This window comes from Cololabis saira, chromosome 21, assembly GCF_033807715.1.
Source record: "Cololabis saira isolate AMF1-May2022 chromosome 21, fColSai1.1, whole genome shotgun sequence".
NCBI lineage: Eukaryota > Metazoa > Chordata > Actinopteri > Beloniformes > Belonidae > Cololabis > Cololabis saira.
Window position 1 is genome coordinate 7,960,875 of NC_084607.1, and position 16,820 is coordinate 7,977,694.

Consider the following 16,820-nt stretch of genomic DNA (forward strand, 5'->3'; position numbering starts at 1 on the left):
AGAGAAGTCGCCCCCACATACACACACAACATCCACTTAAATCGTAACCTGATAGACCAGACCCACATCTTAAGATGTACCTGTAAATCTGCTAGCGGTATACAGGACTGTCTCAGAAAATTTGAATATTGTGATAAAGTTCTTTATTTTCTGTAATGCAATTTAAAAAAAAACAAAAATGTCATACATTCTGGATTCATTACAAATCAACTGAAATATTGCAAGCCTTTTATTATTTTGATATTGCTGATTATAGTTTACAGTTTAAGATTAAGATTCCCAGAATATTCAAATTTTTTGAGATAGGATATTTGAGTTTTCTTAAGCTGTAAGCCATGATCAGCAATATTAAAATAATAAAAGGCTTGCAATATTTCAGTTGATTTGTAATGAATCCAGAATGTATGACATTTTTGCATTACAGAAAATAAAGGACTTTATCACAATATTCTAATTTTCTGAGACAGTCCTGTATCTGGATTTCTTTGTTTCTTAATCAGCTGAACATGGACATTTCCCTGCAAAGTATTTTGATTGCTTGCAAAATAGAAAAAATACATTAAATGTTTGTAAATGCAATATCTGTTGTATTTTGTAGTTTATTTTGATACACGTACAAGAGTATTCTATATTTTATTTTGGAGTAATTTTCTTTCCTTCCAAGAATTGATCTCCCCCTTGTGGAGAAATTCTGACACTACCTGGCAACGCGGGGCTCATCTTTCTGACCGACAGAGCCCAGAGTAAGTTACTGGAAATATTAACAACGTTTCTCTGACTCTGTTGCAGCTGCAGCAACACAAACTAAATAAACAGTATATATCTATAGCCATTAGAGGAGTGGGGGCGATGCAATGCTTTTTATTTTTACATGCATTTAGCAACCACAATTGTTTTAATCTACATTACAAATATTGTATCAATGCATTCATTCTGTGTTGAGCTTTGCTCTTATGAAACTTTTAAATTTCTCCACAATGCAACAGTAGGAAGACTGGAATTAATATCTTTTGATAAGGAGTCCCATATCATCAAACTCACGGGAAATTACTTCATCAAGTTTTTGGTGCTTAAAAACACTCTACAAGTTGTTAAGGTAATACTGTTAAGTTTTTACATTCATATAAGGAGTACTAATGTTCGTCATGTAAACTCTTTCAGATGTCTCCTTCCAGTTTCCCTTAACCTCGTGACATTTTCTTGGGAATGCTTGGGAACAGACAACCAGAGATATTTCCTTCTTTGCCGTTGGACCGTAGCCAGAGGCTGATGACTTAATCAAGCACAGCTGGAAACGAGCAAGACCAGGACGTGCAATAAAACAAGACACAACACAGGTATCCTCGCAAGAAACTGGCTCACAAAAAGTAACGAGTAAAGGGAATTAATTACGTTTACGAGGGTTGTTTCTTCAGAAAAGACTGTTGCAGGAGTCGGAGTTAACCACATGCAGAGATGTTTCAAATACTGTTTCAAATTTGTGAATAATCCTGCATAAATACAGTAGCATTTCAGCTCTGACATACTGGAAAGTAAAGTCACTGAGTGTAAAAAATCATGACCAGTAAAAGAAAACTGTCCATTTTTTCATTTTTCCTCCATGTTCTGCAGAACCGTGGGAGCTGATGTGCAAACATGCACGAAAACATGTACAGCATGTTAGAGAGAGAGAGGGTGAGAGGCGAACAGATTTACAGTTTCAGGCAGGAGAAGAGTTGTTGCGGACAGAAACTCAGAGCGTCGCACTCAGAGCAGCAGCGGGTCAAAGATTGAATTTCGGTTCCCCAGCATTCCCGGGGCGGTGGACTGAAGAGAACACAGCCAGTGACCTACAAACCAGTTTAAGTTTACCCACGGCTGCAGATGAACGCCACAGCGGCCCCTGAAGGAGCCGCGCAGCTCCTGCTCCTCCTCCCCGGTGATCGGGAGAGATTCCCTGGACGTGGCAATGGTGAACTGATGCACGAGCTGCTCGGGACGGAAGGCAGGGTCGGTACTGAGGGCACCGGGGCGTGCTGGTACCGGGGGAGAGTCATGGTCCCCCTCCCGAGGGCGGATTAGAGGCAGCGGGACCGGCAGGTGGACAGGTGAGAGACCAGAGAGCTGCATGTTCTTTAGAATACAGGACTCTCTCAGAAAATTAGAATATTGTGATAAAGTTCTTTATTTTCTGTAATGCAATTAAAAAAACAAAAATGTCATACATTCTGGATTCATTACAAATCAATTGAAATATTGCAAGCCTTTTATTATTTTAATATTGCTGATTATGGCTTACAGCTTAAGATAAAGATTCCCAGAATATTCAAATTTTTTGAGATAGGATATTTGAGTTTTCTTAAGCTGTAAGCCATGATCAGCAATATTAAAATAATAAAAGGCTTGCAATATTTCAGTTGATTTGTAATGAATCCAGAATGTATGACATTTTTGTTTTTCAAATCAAATCAAATCAAACTTTATTTATATAGCACTTCTCATACAAATAATGCAACACAAAGTGCTTAACAAAAAACAAATAAACATAAAACTTATTAATGCCCTGCCTCCCTCCCCCCTCCCCGCACACACAAGCACACTACAATTCCCCTAAGTTATACACACAGACACACGTTGTAGACATGGCTGATCAGAGGATCCAGGTGAGGAAACGGTAACAGGGAGCCGTCCATGCCAGGAGGTCTCATAGCCCGCAGCTACAAGGGGGGGGGGGGGCCCACAGAGACCATCCCGGCCCGGACGGATAGAGGAGTCCACACCACAGCGGTGAAGCCGTGGTGCAGAGCTCCACCACCATCCAGGCCAGAACCACCCCCAGGACGACCCCCTGCAGGCCAGAGTCACTCCCAGCATGGAGGCTCCCCATGAGGAAACACTGGAGATAAAAGCTACAAGAAAGCAGGATAAAATACACTAAAGGAGTTTAAAAAAGTATAACATAACATAAAATCCTAAAAGTATGTCTAGAAAGCAAGACATTAAAAACTAAAAGAATAAGACAGTAAAATGTATAAAATAGACCATAAATAGCGACTAAAATATTTAGATAAAACATTGAGATTTTTGTAATTGCATTACAGAAAATCACAATATTCTAATTTTCTGAGACAGTCCTGTAAGGGGGAATATGCTAGGAAAATAGAACTTAATAAGATTTTACCCTAATTTAAATCTACCATCTTCAAATTTCATTTTTTTTCATTTATTCTTTATTTCATTCAAAAAAAATAATACAATTCAATACAAATACAAATGTTCTTTAATTGTGACTGAAAAAAGGGAGCAGAAAGAAGAAGACTCTTATCTGATCTGCCCCTTTTTCCAAGAAATAACTTTACAAATAACATACACTAAAAATAAAAAAAAACAACAACTAAGTGAATAAAAAACTAAAATAAAATAAAATTACCACCGTCTATGGGTATGTCAATCATACTTAACTAACATATTTCATTAGATTTACTTAACATACAGGCTGTAATTGTTCAATTTAGGATTTTGTGTTTCAGATATCTAGTTTGCACGACACTATTTATGCCATAGATGCAACAGCTTTGCTTTAAATCGTCCGTTCACGTTGCTCATGATACTCTTTTCAGTGTAAATGTGATAATAAGACATTGATAACTTTTCCAAAGGTGTGCACTCGTGAGTCTCTGTGCCATCATGTCTCCGTCTTTGTTTTTTTCATTCCAGGCTACAAAAAAAACAGAAGAGAGGAAATCTACAAGACTGAGCAATGCACAATTCAGACGAGGGGACCGCAGGACAGTCCCAGGAGCAAAATGAAGAGGTCAGTGACGATGAAAAGCAGAGCAAGGACAAACTGAACAAGCTGGAGCGGGAGACGAGTGAGAAGGAGCCGGAGAGCGGCGCCAGGAGGGAGGCCCGGCGGCACAGTCACCTGAGGAGCGGCTGGGCGCTCGGCGAACGCATCGCCGTCAACGTGTCGGGGATGCGCTACGAGACCCAGCTCCGGACGCTGGCTCAGTTCCCAGACTCACTCTTGGGGGATCCCCGACGGCGCCTTCGCTACTTCGACCCCATGCGTAACGAACTCTTCCTGGACAGAAACCGCATCTGCTTCGAAGCCATCCTCTACTTCTACCAGTCGGGCGGCCGGCTGCGCAGGCCCGCCAACATTCCCCTCGACATGTTCCTGGAGGAAGCGCGCTTCTACGAGCTCGGAGAGGACACCATCGACCGCTTCAAGGAGGACGAGGGTTTCGCCAAAGAGGAGGAGAGACCGATGCCCAGCAAGAAGTGGCAGCAGAACATCTGGAATGCCTTTGAGTACCCGGAGTCGTCCAGCGGAGCCCGGATCATCGCCATCGTCAGCGTCATGGTCATCATCCTCTCTATTCTCATCTTCTGCCTGGAGACTCTGCCCGAGTTCAGACAGGAGAAGGAACGGAGGGAGGTGAGGATGAGTTACACGGTGACACACACTGAGGTCAGAGTTCACAGGGCGGCAGACGAGGGTCACGTCAGCGAGCGTCAGAGAGGAGGGAGATGATCAGGTGGCGGGACACTGAGGGCAGAGGTAAACGCTGCAGGAAAGTAACGACGCCTACAAGTGTTACCTTATCTCAAATTAAGCAGTTACCACAGGGTGGGATGGAAATGTCTCCATCTCCTCCATCAGTGCTGAGCGATGAAACGGAGGGTTAATTAAGACCAGAACAACTTTGGAGTCAAACGTGAGGAAGAAAAAGGCCGTAGAGGGAAAGCAAGAGTTTTCCCTGAGATCATTTTGAACTCGACATTAAGGCCCTGTCCCAATACTCCAACTACCCCTAGTTTTCATCTCTACCCCTAAATTTTGCGCGTTCCCCATGAGGGTAGTGGTGTCCCAATCCCTCTTTCCACCTAGGTGTAGGGAAGAAAAGTAGTGTAGTGGCTATGAATCTGTCCCTACGCATGTAGGGATTTCCGATCCTCACTAGTTTTCTAGGGACAGAAAAATTTCCCAGAATGCTTTTCGTCGTCATTTGCGGACTGAATCCAAAAAAAAAACCATGGCGGACATTTCTTATTTTTTAGTGAATGAAATCAATATTTTGAGTTAGTTTCTGCATAAAAATGCGTTTTGATTACATTTCTAGCGAGAAATATATATTTTACTTTCATAATATTCACTCAGTGAATGTACATAATCACTCGTTTGCTCGTTGTTGCGAAGATCACGCCAGAATAAAGGCTGATTTATGGTTCCGCGTTACACGCGTAGGCTCTGCGTCGATTTAACGCGGAACCATAAATCAGCTCCGGAGCCGGCAAGCAGAATTCTCAAAATTTTCGGAGCAAATCTCTTAACAGGCGTAGCTACAACATTTATCTTCCTAAATGATTTATTTCAGCCAGCGGTAATTCTCCACAGAGCTGCAGGTTTCTCCCCCGGGACGACGGCGCAGGTTGACCTGGCGATCACGTCTGTACTCCGACTGCTGCTGCTGCTCCGAGCCGGCGGCTGTTATCATCTCTGAAAACATCGGGTCAAATTTTTTTTAACAGCCGTTATTTGGATAAACTGAGCCCAGGTTGGGGATCTTAATGGTTACTTTTAAAAAAATATTAAAACTTAATAAAGTGGCATATTAACAGCGCTACAGCTGAAATTAAAACAGCTTTTAGCTCTCAGCTTCCTGATTAGTGGTGGTGCTGAAAGTAGGAGTAGTGGGAGTATTGGGACAGGCCCCTGGGAAGATTTCAAGTGCCCTAAAATCTGTCCCTTCTTTTTTAGGGGTAGTGATAGAAAGTAGGGGGAGTATTGGGATTGGGCCTAAATGTGATCCACTGTGAGCAGAGCAGTTTAACCCCTGCTGGCGGGAGGAGAGCGGTCAGAACCGGTCGCTGTGGAGATGCGGTGCGTCTCTACGTGTGTAGACTCCTGCCAGAGCCAACCGGTCCTTCTGGATGAAGTGCCACTTTAAAATTAGCGAGAAGAGCGATTAAACGAAGGGGCTTAGGAGTAGAGACGCTGGTGTGGAGGAAAGGAAAGACAGCTTGTCTCGCGTTACACCTTGCAGAACTAGGCTATTTATAGGCAGGACAACCCTCAGAGCGCATCAACACATAAACCCATGTCCTTATTAATAAACAGCGTGAGTCAGAGCGGCTGGGAATGGACGCTAGCAGATCAACTTTTCTGATGACAGCCGCAGAATGAAATTAGCCCCGTGCGTGCTCGTGTGTCCCGGAGACCAGACCGATTCTGGGCATTTCGGGAGCATAAAAACGGACGCGGCGAGAGTCCCTGACCTCATCCTGCCTCGCTCCCTCCATCACACATGGTCATGCACGAGGTGTTGGAGCTTTGGAGTTGTGGCACACCAACATGCACCAACATGCTGGTGCAGGGCCGGTTGTATAAAATGATGACTAGGGCTGCATCTCAGATCAGAGGGGGTGCACATGCCTGGCACGTTATTCAACACTAAATTATGCATTTTCCCATACTTTCAAGCGGAATGATACTAGCAAAACAAGAATATTTAAAGTGTATTTCAAATGCTTTATTGCAGCAATATTGCTGCAGAAACAAAGAAAATGCTCCATTTAGTCTGGGCTACCTCACCCATCAGAGAATCTAGCAACAGAAAATAAAACATAGCAACAAAAATAAATATAACCATAAATATACAGGACTGTCTCAGAAAATTAGAATATTGTGATAAAGTGATAAATATTTTTCTGTAATGCAAAAATGTCATACATTCTGGATTCATTACAAATCAACTGAAAGTTGAAAAGCTCCGGGTCTGGCTCCGGGTCTGGCTCCAGGTCCAGCACGGTGCCTCGGTGCTCTTTCTGGTGCAAATGAGTGCCACCCTAATGTTTGAATTGTGCTGGATGTAAAGGTCATTCTGATTCAGGTGTGTCTGCTTGTGGCCCTGGACAGGTGATCAGCTGATCAGCTGATCATCGGCCGATGACCTGTCCAGGGCGAACCCCTGCCCTCTGCTTGGGGAGAGCTGGGACGGGCTCCAGTAGAACCCCGTGGCCCTCAAGCACGAATAAGTGGGTATAGATATATTAAGCTGTCGGAGCAGCGATGTCTGACTAGTCCAGGGGTCGGCAACCCAAAATGTTTTAGAGCCATATTGGACCAAAAACACAAAAAACAAATATATCTGGAGCTGCAAAAAATTTAAAAGTCTTGTATCAGACTTAGAATGAAGGCAACACATGCTGCATGTTTCTATATTAGTTATAACTGGGGGAAGATTTTTTTCATTAAGCACTTCGAGAAAAAAGTTGAAATGTCGAGAAAAAAGTCGAAATGTTGAGAAAAAAGTAGAAATGTTGAGAAAAAAGTTGAAATTTCCAGATTAATGTTGAAGTGCAATTTCTAGAAAAAAGTCGAAATGTTGAGAAAAAAGTAAAAATTTCGAGAAAAAAGTAAAAATTTCGAGAAAAAAGTCGAAATGTCAAGAAAAAAGTCAAATTTTCGAGAAAAAAGTCGAAATGTCGAGATTAAAGGTATTGTGACATCATTTTTAACATGCTTTTAACACTATTAAAAGTCTTGGCCAACATCCCTCAAATGTGTCTAAAAGAGTGTAACAAGAAAAACTTCACTCTAGTACTCAATTCCTGGCTTTTTATTACAGTGTTTTTTTGCCCCGTGAAAAACGCTTCCTTTTCCCCCTTTCCTGTCAATCATTGCGCCGCTCCTCCTCCAAACCTCCTCCTCCTCCAGCCATACGCTCACAGCGGCGTCGGAGAGTTAAGCCGGGAGCGAGGCGAAGCACGGAAAAGCAGCAGGGAGAACCACAGCAAACAATCATAAAAATAAAGGCATGCAAGCAGTAGTGTCCCCTTATCTTAAGTGCAGTCAGTGGCCGCGGGTGTTCTTAGCAGTTTTCCTCCGCTGATGAGAACAGAAGAGGCTCTAAACAGCTCCGTGTTAAGCCTGATTTATGGTTCCGCGTTAAATCGACGCAGAGCCTACGCCGTAGGGTACAGCGTACGGCTCGCGTCGCCCGGTAACCCTACGCCGTAGGCTCTGCGTCGGTGTAACGCGGAACCATAAATCAGCCTTTATGGTGCGCTGGAGAGGAGAGGAGGCAGGGAGCTGGGTGGAGGGGGCGGTGATTTAGCGGGCCGTTACGTAACGGCCCGCCAGCAAACCAGATGAGCCGTTTTTGCATAGTTATGCGGAAAATCCCAGAAAGCACACAATACACTGAATGTTAAAAGTTCATTGTTTTTTGGGTGTAATTGATGTCAAGACACCCAACAAAACACAAAAAATCAAGAAAATGTGTTTTTCATGTCACAATCCCTTTAAAAAGGAAAGGAAAAAGGAAGAAAAAGAGAAAAAAGGAAAAAAAGAAGAAAAAGGAAAAAAGAAGAAGGAAAAAAAGAAAAAAAGAAGAAAAAAAGGAGAAAAAGGAAAAAAAAGGTCAAACATTTTTTAAAAAGCTCCAGGAGCCACCAGGGCGGCGCTAAAGAGCAGCATGCGGCTCTAGAGCCGCGGGTTGCCGACCCCTGGACTAGATAAATGGCCAGAACCAGAGGTCTCAAAGAAAGCTGTAGGTTTGCAGAACTGAAAGAAATGAATCAACACACCTCCTACAACGAGAACAATGAATGTGTCGCTGTTTTAGACTGAGAGAATTTAAACCAGGTCTGCTAGTGAGCCAGGACCGTGAAACGAGTCTGCAGGTGAGTTAGAAACCTGAAACAGGTCTGCAGGTGAGTTAGAAACGTGAAACGGGTCTGCAGGTGAGTTAGAAACGTGAAACGGGTCTGCAGGTGAGTTAGAAACATGAAACGAGTCTGCAGGTGAGTTAGAAATGTTTATCTGGGCTGCAGGTGAGCTAGAAACCTGAAACGGATCTGCAAGTGAGTTAGAAACAGGAAACGGGTCTGCAGGTGAGTTAGAAATGTTTATCTGGGCTGCAGGTGAGCTAGAAACCTGAAACGGATCTGCAGGTGAGTTAGAAACAGGAAACGGGTCTGCAGGTGAGTTAGAAAACTGAAACGGGTCTGCAGGTGAGCTAGAAACCTGAAACGGGTCTGCAGGTGAGTTAGAAACGTGAAACGGGTCTGCAGGTGAGTTAGAAACGTGAAACGGGTCTGCAGGTGAGTTAGAAACGTGAAACGGGTCTGCAGGTGAGTTAGAAACCTGAAACGGGTCTGCAGGTGAGCCAGAAACCTGAAACGAGTCTGCAGGTGAGCTAGAAACCTGAAACGGATATGCAGGTGAGTTAGAAACGTGAAACGGATATGCAGGTGAGTTAGAAACAGGAAACGGGTCTGCAGGTGAGTTAGAAACAGGAAACGGGTCTGCAGGTGAGTTAGAAAACTGAAACGGGTCTGCAGGTGAGTTAGAAACAGGAAACGGGCCTGCAGGTGAGTTAGAAATGTTAAATGAGTCTGCAGGTGAGTTAGAAACCTGAAACGGGCCTGCAGGTGAGTTAGAAAACTGAAACGGGTCTGCAGGTGAGTTAGAAACGTGAAACGAGTCTGCAGGTGAGTTAGAAACAGGAAACGGGTCTGCAGGTGAGTTAGAAATGTTAAATGGGTCTGCAGGTGAGTTAGAAACCTGAAACGGGTCTGCAGGTGAGTTAGAAACCTGAAACGGGTCTGCAGGTGAGTTAGAAACGTGAAACCGGTCTGCAGGTGAGTTAGAAACGTGAAACGGATCTGCAGGTGAGTTAGAAACAGGAAACGGGTCTGCAGGTGAGTTAGAAATGTGAAACCGGTCTGCAGGTGAGATAGAAACCTGAAAAGGGTCTGCAGGTGAGTTAGAAACGTGAAACGGGTCTGCAGGTGAGTTTGAAACGTGAAACGGGTCTGCAGGTGAGTTAGAAACGTGAAACGGGTCTGCAGGTGAGTTAGAAATGTGAAACAGAAACTGGATATAGAAATACAGAATCCTGATGACGTGCTGGACGGACATCCATCACTTAATCTAACCAACTTGTCAAAAAGTAAAGAATTCAAACTTGCACTTTTGTCCAGCACGCACACGTGCACGCACGCACACAAACGTGTGCAGGCAGGAAGCAGCTGGTGAGAATGGGGCGTCAGATGTCGGTAACACGAGCCAGAGTCACATGAACTCAGTGTTTATACGTGTGCTTAAATATAGAGAAAGTGACTTGTCTAAAAATCTGTGGAAAAAATATCCAGCCGGGCGGTGAAAGAGGAGAGGAGGGGAGTTATCACCGTATCACAGACCTCACCGATACTTCATGTGATGAGGATTAGCCCCCCCCCACGTTACCCCCCTCCTCAGGTCTATCTAATATCGCTCCATCTTTCCCCTTTTCTCTTATATCCCTCTTTCCGTGTTTAATGAGCAGTACTGGAGTTGAGGGGGGATGAGGGGGGGATGGCATCCCCCCCTGAAATAAAAACGGTCAAAATCATCCGCCCTGTAAAACTGCCATCCCCCCTTTCCATCCCTTATGTCATTTCATCAATGAATGTGGTTTTACTGCTATTTCAACATTTACAGTCATCACCAGAAAAATAACACCAGAAAAATAACTTATTTGACAATTTTCACCTGTTTCAAGTAAATTTTCACTTGAAATAAGTAGGAAAATCTGCCAGTGGGACAAGATTTATCTTCTCATTACAAGCAAAAAAATGTTGTTCCACTGGCAGATTTTTCTACTTATTTCAAGTGAAAATCTACTTGAAACAGATGAAAACTTTTGTTTTTTCCAGTGATGAGTCTTGTTTTAAGTGTAATGAGATTTTTTTTACTAAAATGAGACATTCTAACTAGAAATAAGACAAATATTCTTGTTTAAGAGTTTTTGCAGTGATCCATTTTACTTATCCTGTGAAGGACAGAGTCATATTGATAAGTTCAGAAAACTGTTTTTTATTGTTGTGTTTTGATGTATTTGATGTAAGCCCAGTGGATATTTAAAGCTTACAGAAGGCTGCATTTAACTGCTGCTATGTCATTCCTGCAGTATTTCTGCAGGTGTTTTGGTCAGTGCTATTATTTGTAATATATTATATTATTTGTAATCAGCACAAATTATCTGTCCCCATATGATAAAATCTACGGAGCCTGTGAAGGATCATGCAATATATTTTTAATATTGACAGAATCAAGCGCACGTTTTATTAACTCGTTCGCACGATTTAATAAAACGTGAGCACATTTAATTAACTCGTGTGCACGTTCTATTAACACGTTTAATTAAATTGTGCGCACGAGTTAATATAACGTGCTCACAAGTTATTAAATCATGAACACGATTTAATCAATCGTACAAACGAGTTAATAAAACGTGTGCACATTTTTATTACTAAATTGTGCGCACGATTTGGTTAAACAAGCTCTCGTTTTCCTTAATTGAGTGCTGAGACCTAGATCATCATAATTCCGACGGCGGAGATTACTTGCTCTAAGCATTCTTTTTAAAGTGGCTAGACTGATCACTATACCATGTTTTGTGGCTAGAGTTGCCAGCATTTCTTTTTGCGCCATGCCTAACCCATGGTAAATTCCTAGATCCATGTTTAAAGGATCTTAATGCCCTTATGGCTGATAAGGGACGCATTACAGCACGATTGAATATAACGTGCGCACGTTTATTAAATTTTGATCAAGGGTAAGTAAATCGTACTCATGATTTTATGATATAGTGTGCGCACAATTTTCCAAAATGTGCGCACGCTTTGTTAATCTTACCCACGCTTTAATAAATTGTGCTCACGATGACACATAACGTGCTCTCGATTAACTTTAACGTGGCCACGAAGTTATTTTTTTTTCTTCACTTGAGCTCTTACAGGCTCCGTTTTTTTTACAACTCGAGTACTGTTAATGAGCATCACATGACAGGAAGTAGGTGCATCTGTGAGGATGACCTGTGTTTCATTATCTTCCAGCAATCGACCACCACACCTCACCCCAGCGTCCAGAACGAAACCGTCCTGGCCCCCCCGACTTTCACCCCCTTCCAGGACCCGTTCTTCATCATCGAGTCCATCTGCATCTGCTGGTTCTCCTTCGAGCTGGTGATGCGCTTCATCAGCTCCCCCAGCAAGACGTACTTCTTCAAAGACATCATGAACATCATCGACTTCTTGGCCATCATGCCTTATTTCGTCACGCTGGGCACGGAGCTGGCCAAGGACAAAGGCACGCAGCCCTCGGGCACGCTGGCTCTCATCAGGGTCATCCGGCTGGTGAGGGTCTTCCGGATCTTCAAGCTGTCCCGCCACTCCAAAGGCCTGCAGATCCTGGGCCAGACGCTGAAGGCCAGCCTGCGGGAACTGGCCCTCCTCATCTTCTTCCTCTTCATCGGGGTCATACTCTTCTCCAGCGCCGTGTACTTTGCGGAGGTGGACAGCCCCGGGACGGCCTTCACCAGCATCCCCGAGGCCTTCTGGTGGGCCGTGGTGTCCATGACGACGGTGGGCTACGGGGACATGTGCCCGGGCACGGTGGGGGGGAAGCTGGTGGGCTCCATGTGCGCCATCGCCGGCGTGCTCACCATCTCTCTGCCCGTGCCCGTCATCGTGTCCAACTTCAGCTACTTCTACCATCGACAGACGGAGTGCGAGGACACCAGGGAGTACAACCACGTGGCCACGGCGCTCTGGGAGGAGGACGGAGGGAGCGACGGAGAGGACGACGAGCTGCGTGAAGAGGGTCCCGAACACTTGGATTACGCTCCGCTGTACGAGCAGAACGGGGCCATGTGCCCGCAGCTCAACGGGGCCTTTCTGTCCGGGCTCTGTGCCGGGCAGGGAGCGGACGATCAGGCGACGTTCCATCTCAAGGAATCTCAGGTCACTCAGGTCTGACGCACATAAAACATGTTTACACACGGACACTGACGAAACAGTGCGAAGAGGAGACTGTTGAGATGATGAACAGGAGGAATTAGAGCACCCAACACCGAGATTTAAACTGACGGACACCAGGTGTGTGAAACAGTTTTTTATATCTAAGACTTTTGACTTGTAGTATTTAGAGTTTAAATTTGAGCTGTGTTTTTCTGATCAAATAAGCAAATAACAGCTCAATGGACAGACGCATGGGATGTAGAGAGAGACCGAACAGCTGACTGTAACGTTAAAATATAATAAAGAAACGTCTCGTAATGTACAGCGTTGTACAGTGATATAAACCACATTATATCACATTACCGTTCCCGCTGTATGTTTAAACCATGGATGTAAACACTGTGGTTCAGTCAGCTGTTCGGTCTCTCTCTACATCCCGTGTGTCTGTCCATTGAGCTGTTACGCTGAGAGCGCCCCCTGCAGGTTTGGTAACCGGTTATGAGGCGTTTTTCTTTTGAAGATGGTTTCTTGTTTTATATCATTTTGTGCTTTGCATCGTTTCTCTATTTGCAGCGCGTTTGATGATGCTGCATTTGTCTTTGTTTTTTGCAGCACGTTTTTTCATTTGCACCACGTTCCTCTTTTTGTACCTCGTTTTGAGTTTGTGAATTTGAATCGTTTCTGTACTTGAAGCCGGTTTCCTTAAAGGAGCATGAGGCTACTTTAAGAAATGAGACTCATCAGCGCTACGACGGCCGTCGGGGTTCCTGCAGCCAACAGCGAAGCCGGCACGGGAGCGCGTGTGTAATCTCATGTGATTTTCAAATCAAGCTCTAAATATGACTTACAATGTTATCTTACCTGGTCAGTAGGAAATGAGCCATGTCAGCATCTGTTTTCAATCCCAATTCAAGTTGAAGCTGCCTCCATGACTCAAACGCGTATCCAATGTTTACTCGTGCGCCACCGAGAACGCGCATGCAGCGTCATGTGACGTCACATCCGCAGGACAGCGCGGGAAATTCCGGTCACAATTGCAGCACATTTTGCAGCACACAGCCTGTTCAAGGCAACGGAGAGATACACTAGAGGGCTCATTCTTTTTGATTTGGAACACTTCATCTGACATTATTACTAGAAAACTTGAAACGTATACACATTTTTTTCATAAATCCTGCCTCAATCCTGCCTCATGCTCCTTTAACTGAGATGCATTAGGCCGTTGGAGTGCGTTTGGCCTTTGTCGGCCACCGTAAAATAACTTTGACATAATTTGCATCTTCAGATCCCTCAAAGCATCTTCTGTCTAGATTTGACCCTAAACTAGTCAAATATAGGAGTTTGTTTTGGGCAAGAAAAATATGATTAACAAGAAATGATTTACAGTATAATTGCCATTTCAATTATACCGTAAATAAACTTCCTTTACATCCAAGTAAATATTAGTTATTATTACCTCCAAAATGTTTACCTTTGGGTGTTTTTTAAAAAGGTTGCCCATGAACCTTTACAACATTATATAAGCAATAAAATAAATTACATAACATAAATTTTGAGACAATTAATGAATTTCTATGTTGTAATGTATCAACACTAAAATAGTTTTTGCCTCCCGCAATATTTTATTTCTCAGTCGTCTTGAATGTCTTGTATTTAATTTACGATGCAAATAAACGATTTCCGGATCTCCTGCCAGCTTTAAAGGTCGGGTGTGTAGGATGTACCGACATCTAGTGGTGCAAACTGAAAACAACTCCTTGTTCAGCACAAAAACCAGTGTGTTTGTAGGATATTGACCCACAGTATCTTTGAAAATAAGTCACTTGATCTGCAGCAGATAAACCCACACTGCTGCAGGACTGTCCCGTCATAAGAACATAGTTTAGCACATTATCATGGCATTTTTCTGGAACTATTAGCCATTAAATAGGTTATTATTAAGCTACTGTCTTAAATTTTTTGCTGAGAAAAAGTTTGAAAAATCAGCACATGTGGATAAAATATTTTATTCTACCATCTCTGCATCTGATGAAGCAATAATATTGTGTTTTTCAGTATTAATCTCAAAAAGCAAATGGATCTGTGGGTGTTTAAGTTTCTTAATTTTAAAGGTTTGTTTGGACTAAAGTTGTAAAAATTCCAAATTCTATCCTCACAAATGATTAATCTTCCTCATTGTTATATATGTTATTTATTTTGAAAACAATTGTAATGCTATTTTTAAATGTTTGCATAAGTCGTATCTGTCCTGATTTAAACATCATCTTTTCCTTACTGTTTACCTGAGCTTTGACTTGGTCTAGAAATTTTACACCTCAAATATTTCCTTGTTTAACATGTGTTAACAAAGGCCTTTTCACTCTGCAGAAAAATGAAATTCCAGTCAGAAAAAGTGTCAAATTTGACAGATTTGTTTTTGTCTTGTTAAATTATGACTCCAAAAGTCTCAAATGTAAAAAAGGAAGCTTAAATGTGAGTCAAAGGTTGATGCCTGAACCTGATGTGTCTAATGTTCATTCGAGGAAGTGAAAGTAGGAAAAAAAAAAGTGTTTTTTTTGTTTGTCTTCTTCCTGTGTGTTTGTGTGGCATTTGAATGTGCAGTTGGCGTCGCGGGTGTCGATGCCGGATCCGTCGCAGGCAGCCAGGGCAGAAATGTGGCGCTGTAACCTCACACTGACCCGGACAACAGAGACATCATCGCTCACCGGCTTCGGCGGCGCTGACACGGCTGATGTGCGACTGCGTGACACTTACACGCTGTAACTGACACGACTCGGAGGGCCGTGGGGCCAGGGGGGGTCCAAAAATCTTTCATAGGGGGGGCCAGATGGGGCCACTGAAATTCTTGGGGTGGACACCGGAACTAAAAGCCGTCATTACAGGATTTTATTATACTGTTGTAGTATACAGGCCTAGAAATACTTAAAAGAATCGCCTACTGATATACTTAGGTTTATTGTGTTACATTTAATGTTACTAATGGTCTAATGTGCATAGACTAATGCGCTTTTACACTAGTACTCAGTGCTACTCGACTCGCCACGCCCTGGTTTTGCGCTTTTCCACTAAGGGTGGAGGCGGGTGGAGACGTGCCAAGTTGATACTTTTTCTGTATCTACTCTGCCGAGGTTCTAAGACTACCTTCACACTGCAGGCCTTAATGCTCAATTCTGATTTTTTCCCATATCCGATTTTTTTGTGTGGCTGTTCATTATCTTTTAAAATGTGTCCTATATCAGACTGGAGTGTGAACGCATCACGGCCCTGAACTGACCCGCATGCGCAGAGGAACAATAACAAAGACGTCACACGCAGCACGCCGTCATACGGCGGTAAACATGGAGGCAACAGAAGTGAGCGTATATTGAGGGTATATTTTGAAGTTGTCGTGTGGTGGAAGCCGACGAAACTGTGAGCAAGTGTTAATGAAGAGGTGAAGGAGGAGAAAGATAGCCGCATTTTTAATTTCATGCTCTTTATTTTCCTCTGGCACTGCAGCCACGTCCTTCTGTAGCCGCGCTCGCACATTTCTTTTGATATGCTCTCAAATACGGACCGGTTACGATAAGACCCCTCTAATTTAGCTTGTATAGTAGTGTCCCCCCAAATACTTATAAGGTCCAAGACCTCACTGTCCCTCCACTGATCAGCTCCATCACCGCTATCCTCCATGTTTGTCTTGACCTTTTCCGATCGCTTCCGAGTGACTCCCGCCCCGCCAGCGCAGTATTATGACAACGGTCGCTCTCAAGTGACGTCAAAGTCGCATTAATTCCGACCTGGCTGTTCACCCTGAGGTCACATTGCAAAACATCAGACCTGTATCCGATTTAGAACCACATATGGAAGCGACCTGAATCTGATTTGAAAAGATCAGATTCCATGTGACTTGTGCTGTTCACACTGTCATAAACAAATCAGATCTGAGTCACATATGAGCAAAACATCGGAATTTGGGTCTCTTGGGAACTGCAGTGTGAACGTAGTGTTAGTGTGCTGAGTCGGCCCTGGATCTGACGTCATCACACTACAGGCCACCGATTGGTCGG

General features: G+C 43.5%; 1 protein-coding gene across 2 annotated transcripts; it reads left to right on the top strand.

The window, feature by feature from the left end:
• Window positions 1-1,859: 1,859 nt before the first annotated feature.
• Window positions 1,860-15,620, top strand: kcna7 (potassium voltage-gated channel, shaker-related subfamily, member 7). 2 transcript variants are annotated; one of them, XR_009770752.1, is made up of 4 exons: window positions 1,860-2,087; window positions 3,697-4,420; window positions 11,869-12,909; window positions 15,373-15,620. XR_009770752.1 is itself a non-coding variant. In XM_061712664.1 (3 exons), exons 2-3 carry the CDS (start codon window positions 3,740-3,742, stop codon window positions 12,787-12,789), a joined length of 1,602 nt encoding a protein of 533 aa, XP_061568648.1. In that variant the 5' UTR covers window positions 1,860-2,087; window positions 3,697-3,739; the 3' UTR covers window positions 12,790-15,620. The 2 variants fall into 2 exon arrangements, 1 of the variants encoding a protein (XP_061568648.1); XM_061712664.1 differs by having other exon boundaries at window positions 11,869-15,620.
• The last annotated feature ends 1,200 nt before the right edge of the window (window positions 15,621-16,820 follow it).

Coding starts and splice junctions, on each gene's coding strand:
- kcna7 (XM_061712664.1), top strand. CDS start 3,740: ATGCACAATTCAGACGAGGGGACCGCAGGACAGTCCCAGGAGCAAAAT. Junction 4,421..11,868: donor AGGAGAAGGAACGGAGGGAG/GTGAGGATGAGT, acceptor ATTATCTTCCAG/CAATCGACCACCACACCTCA.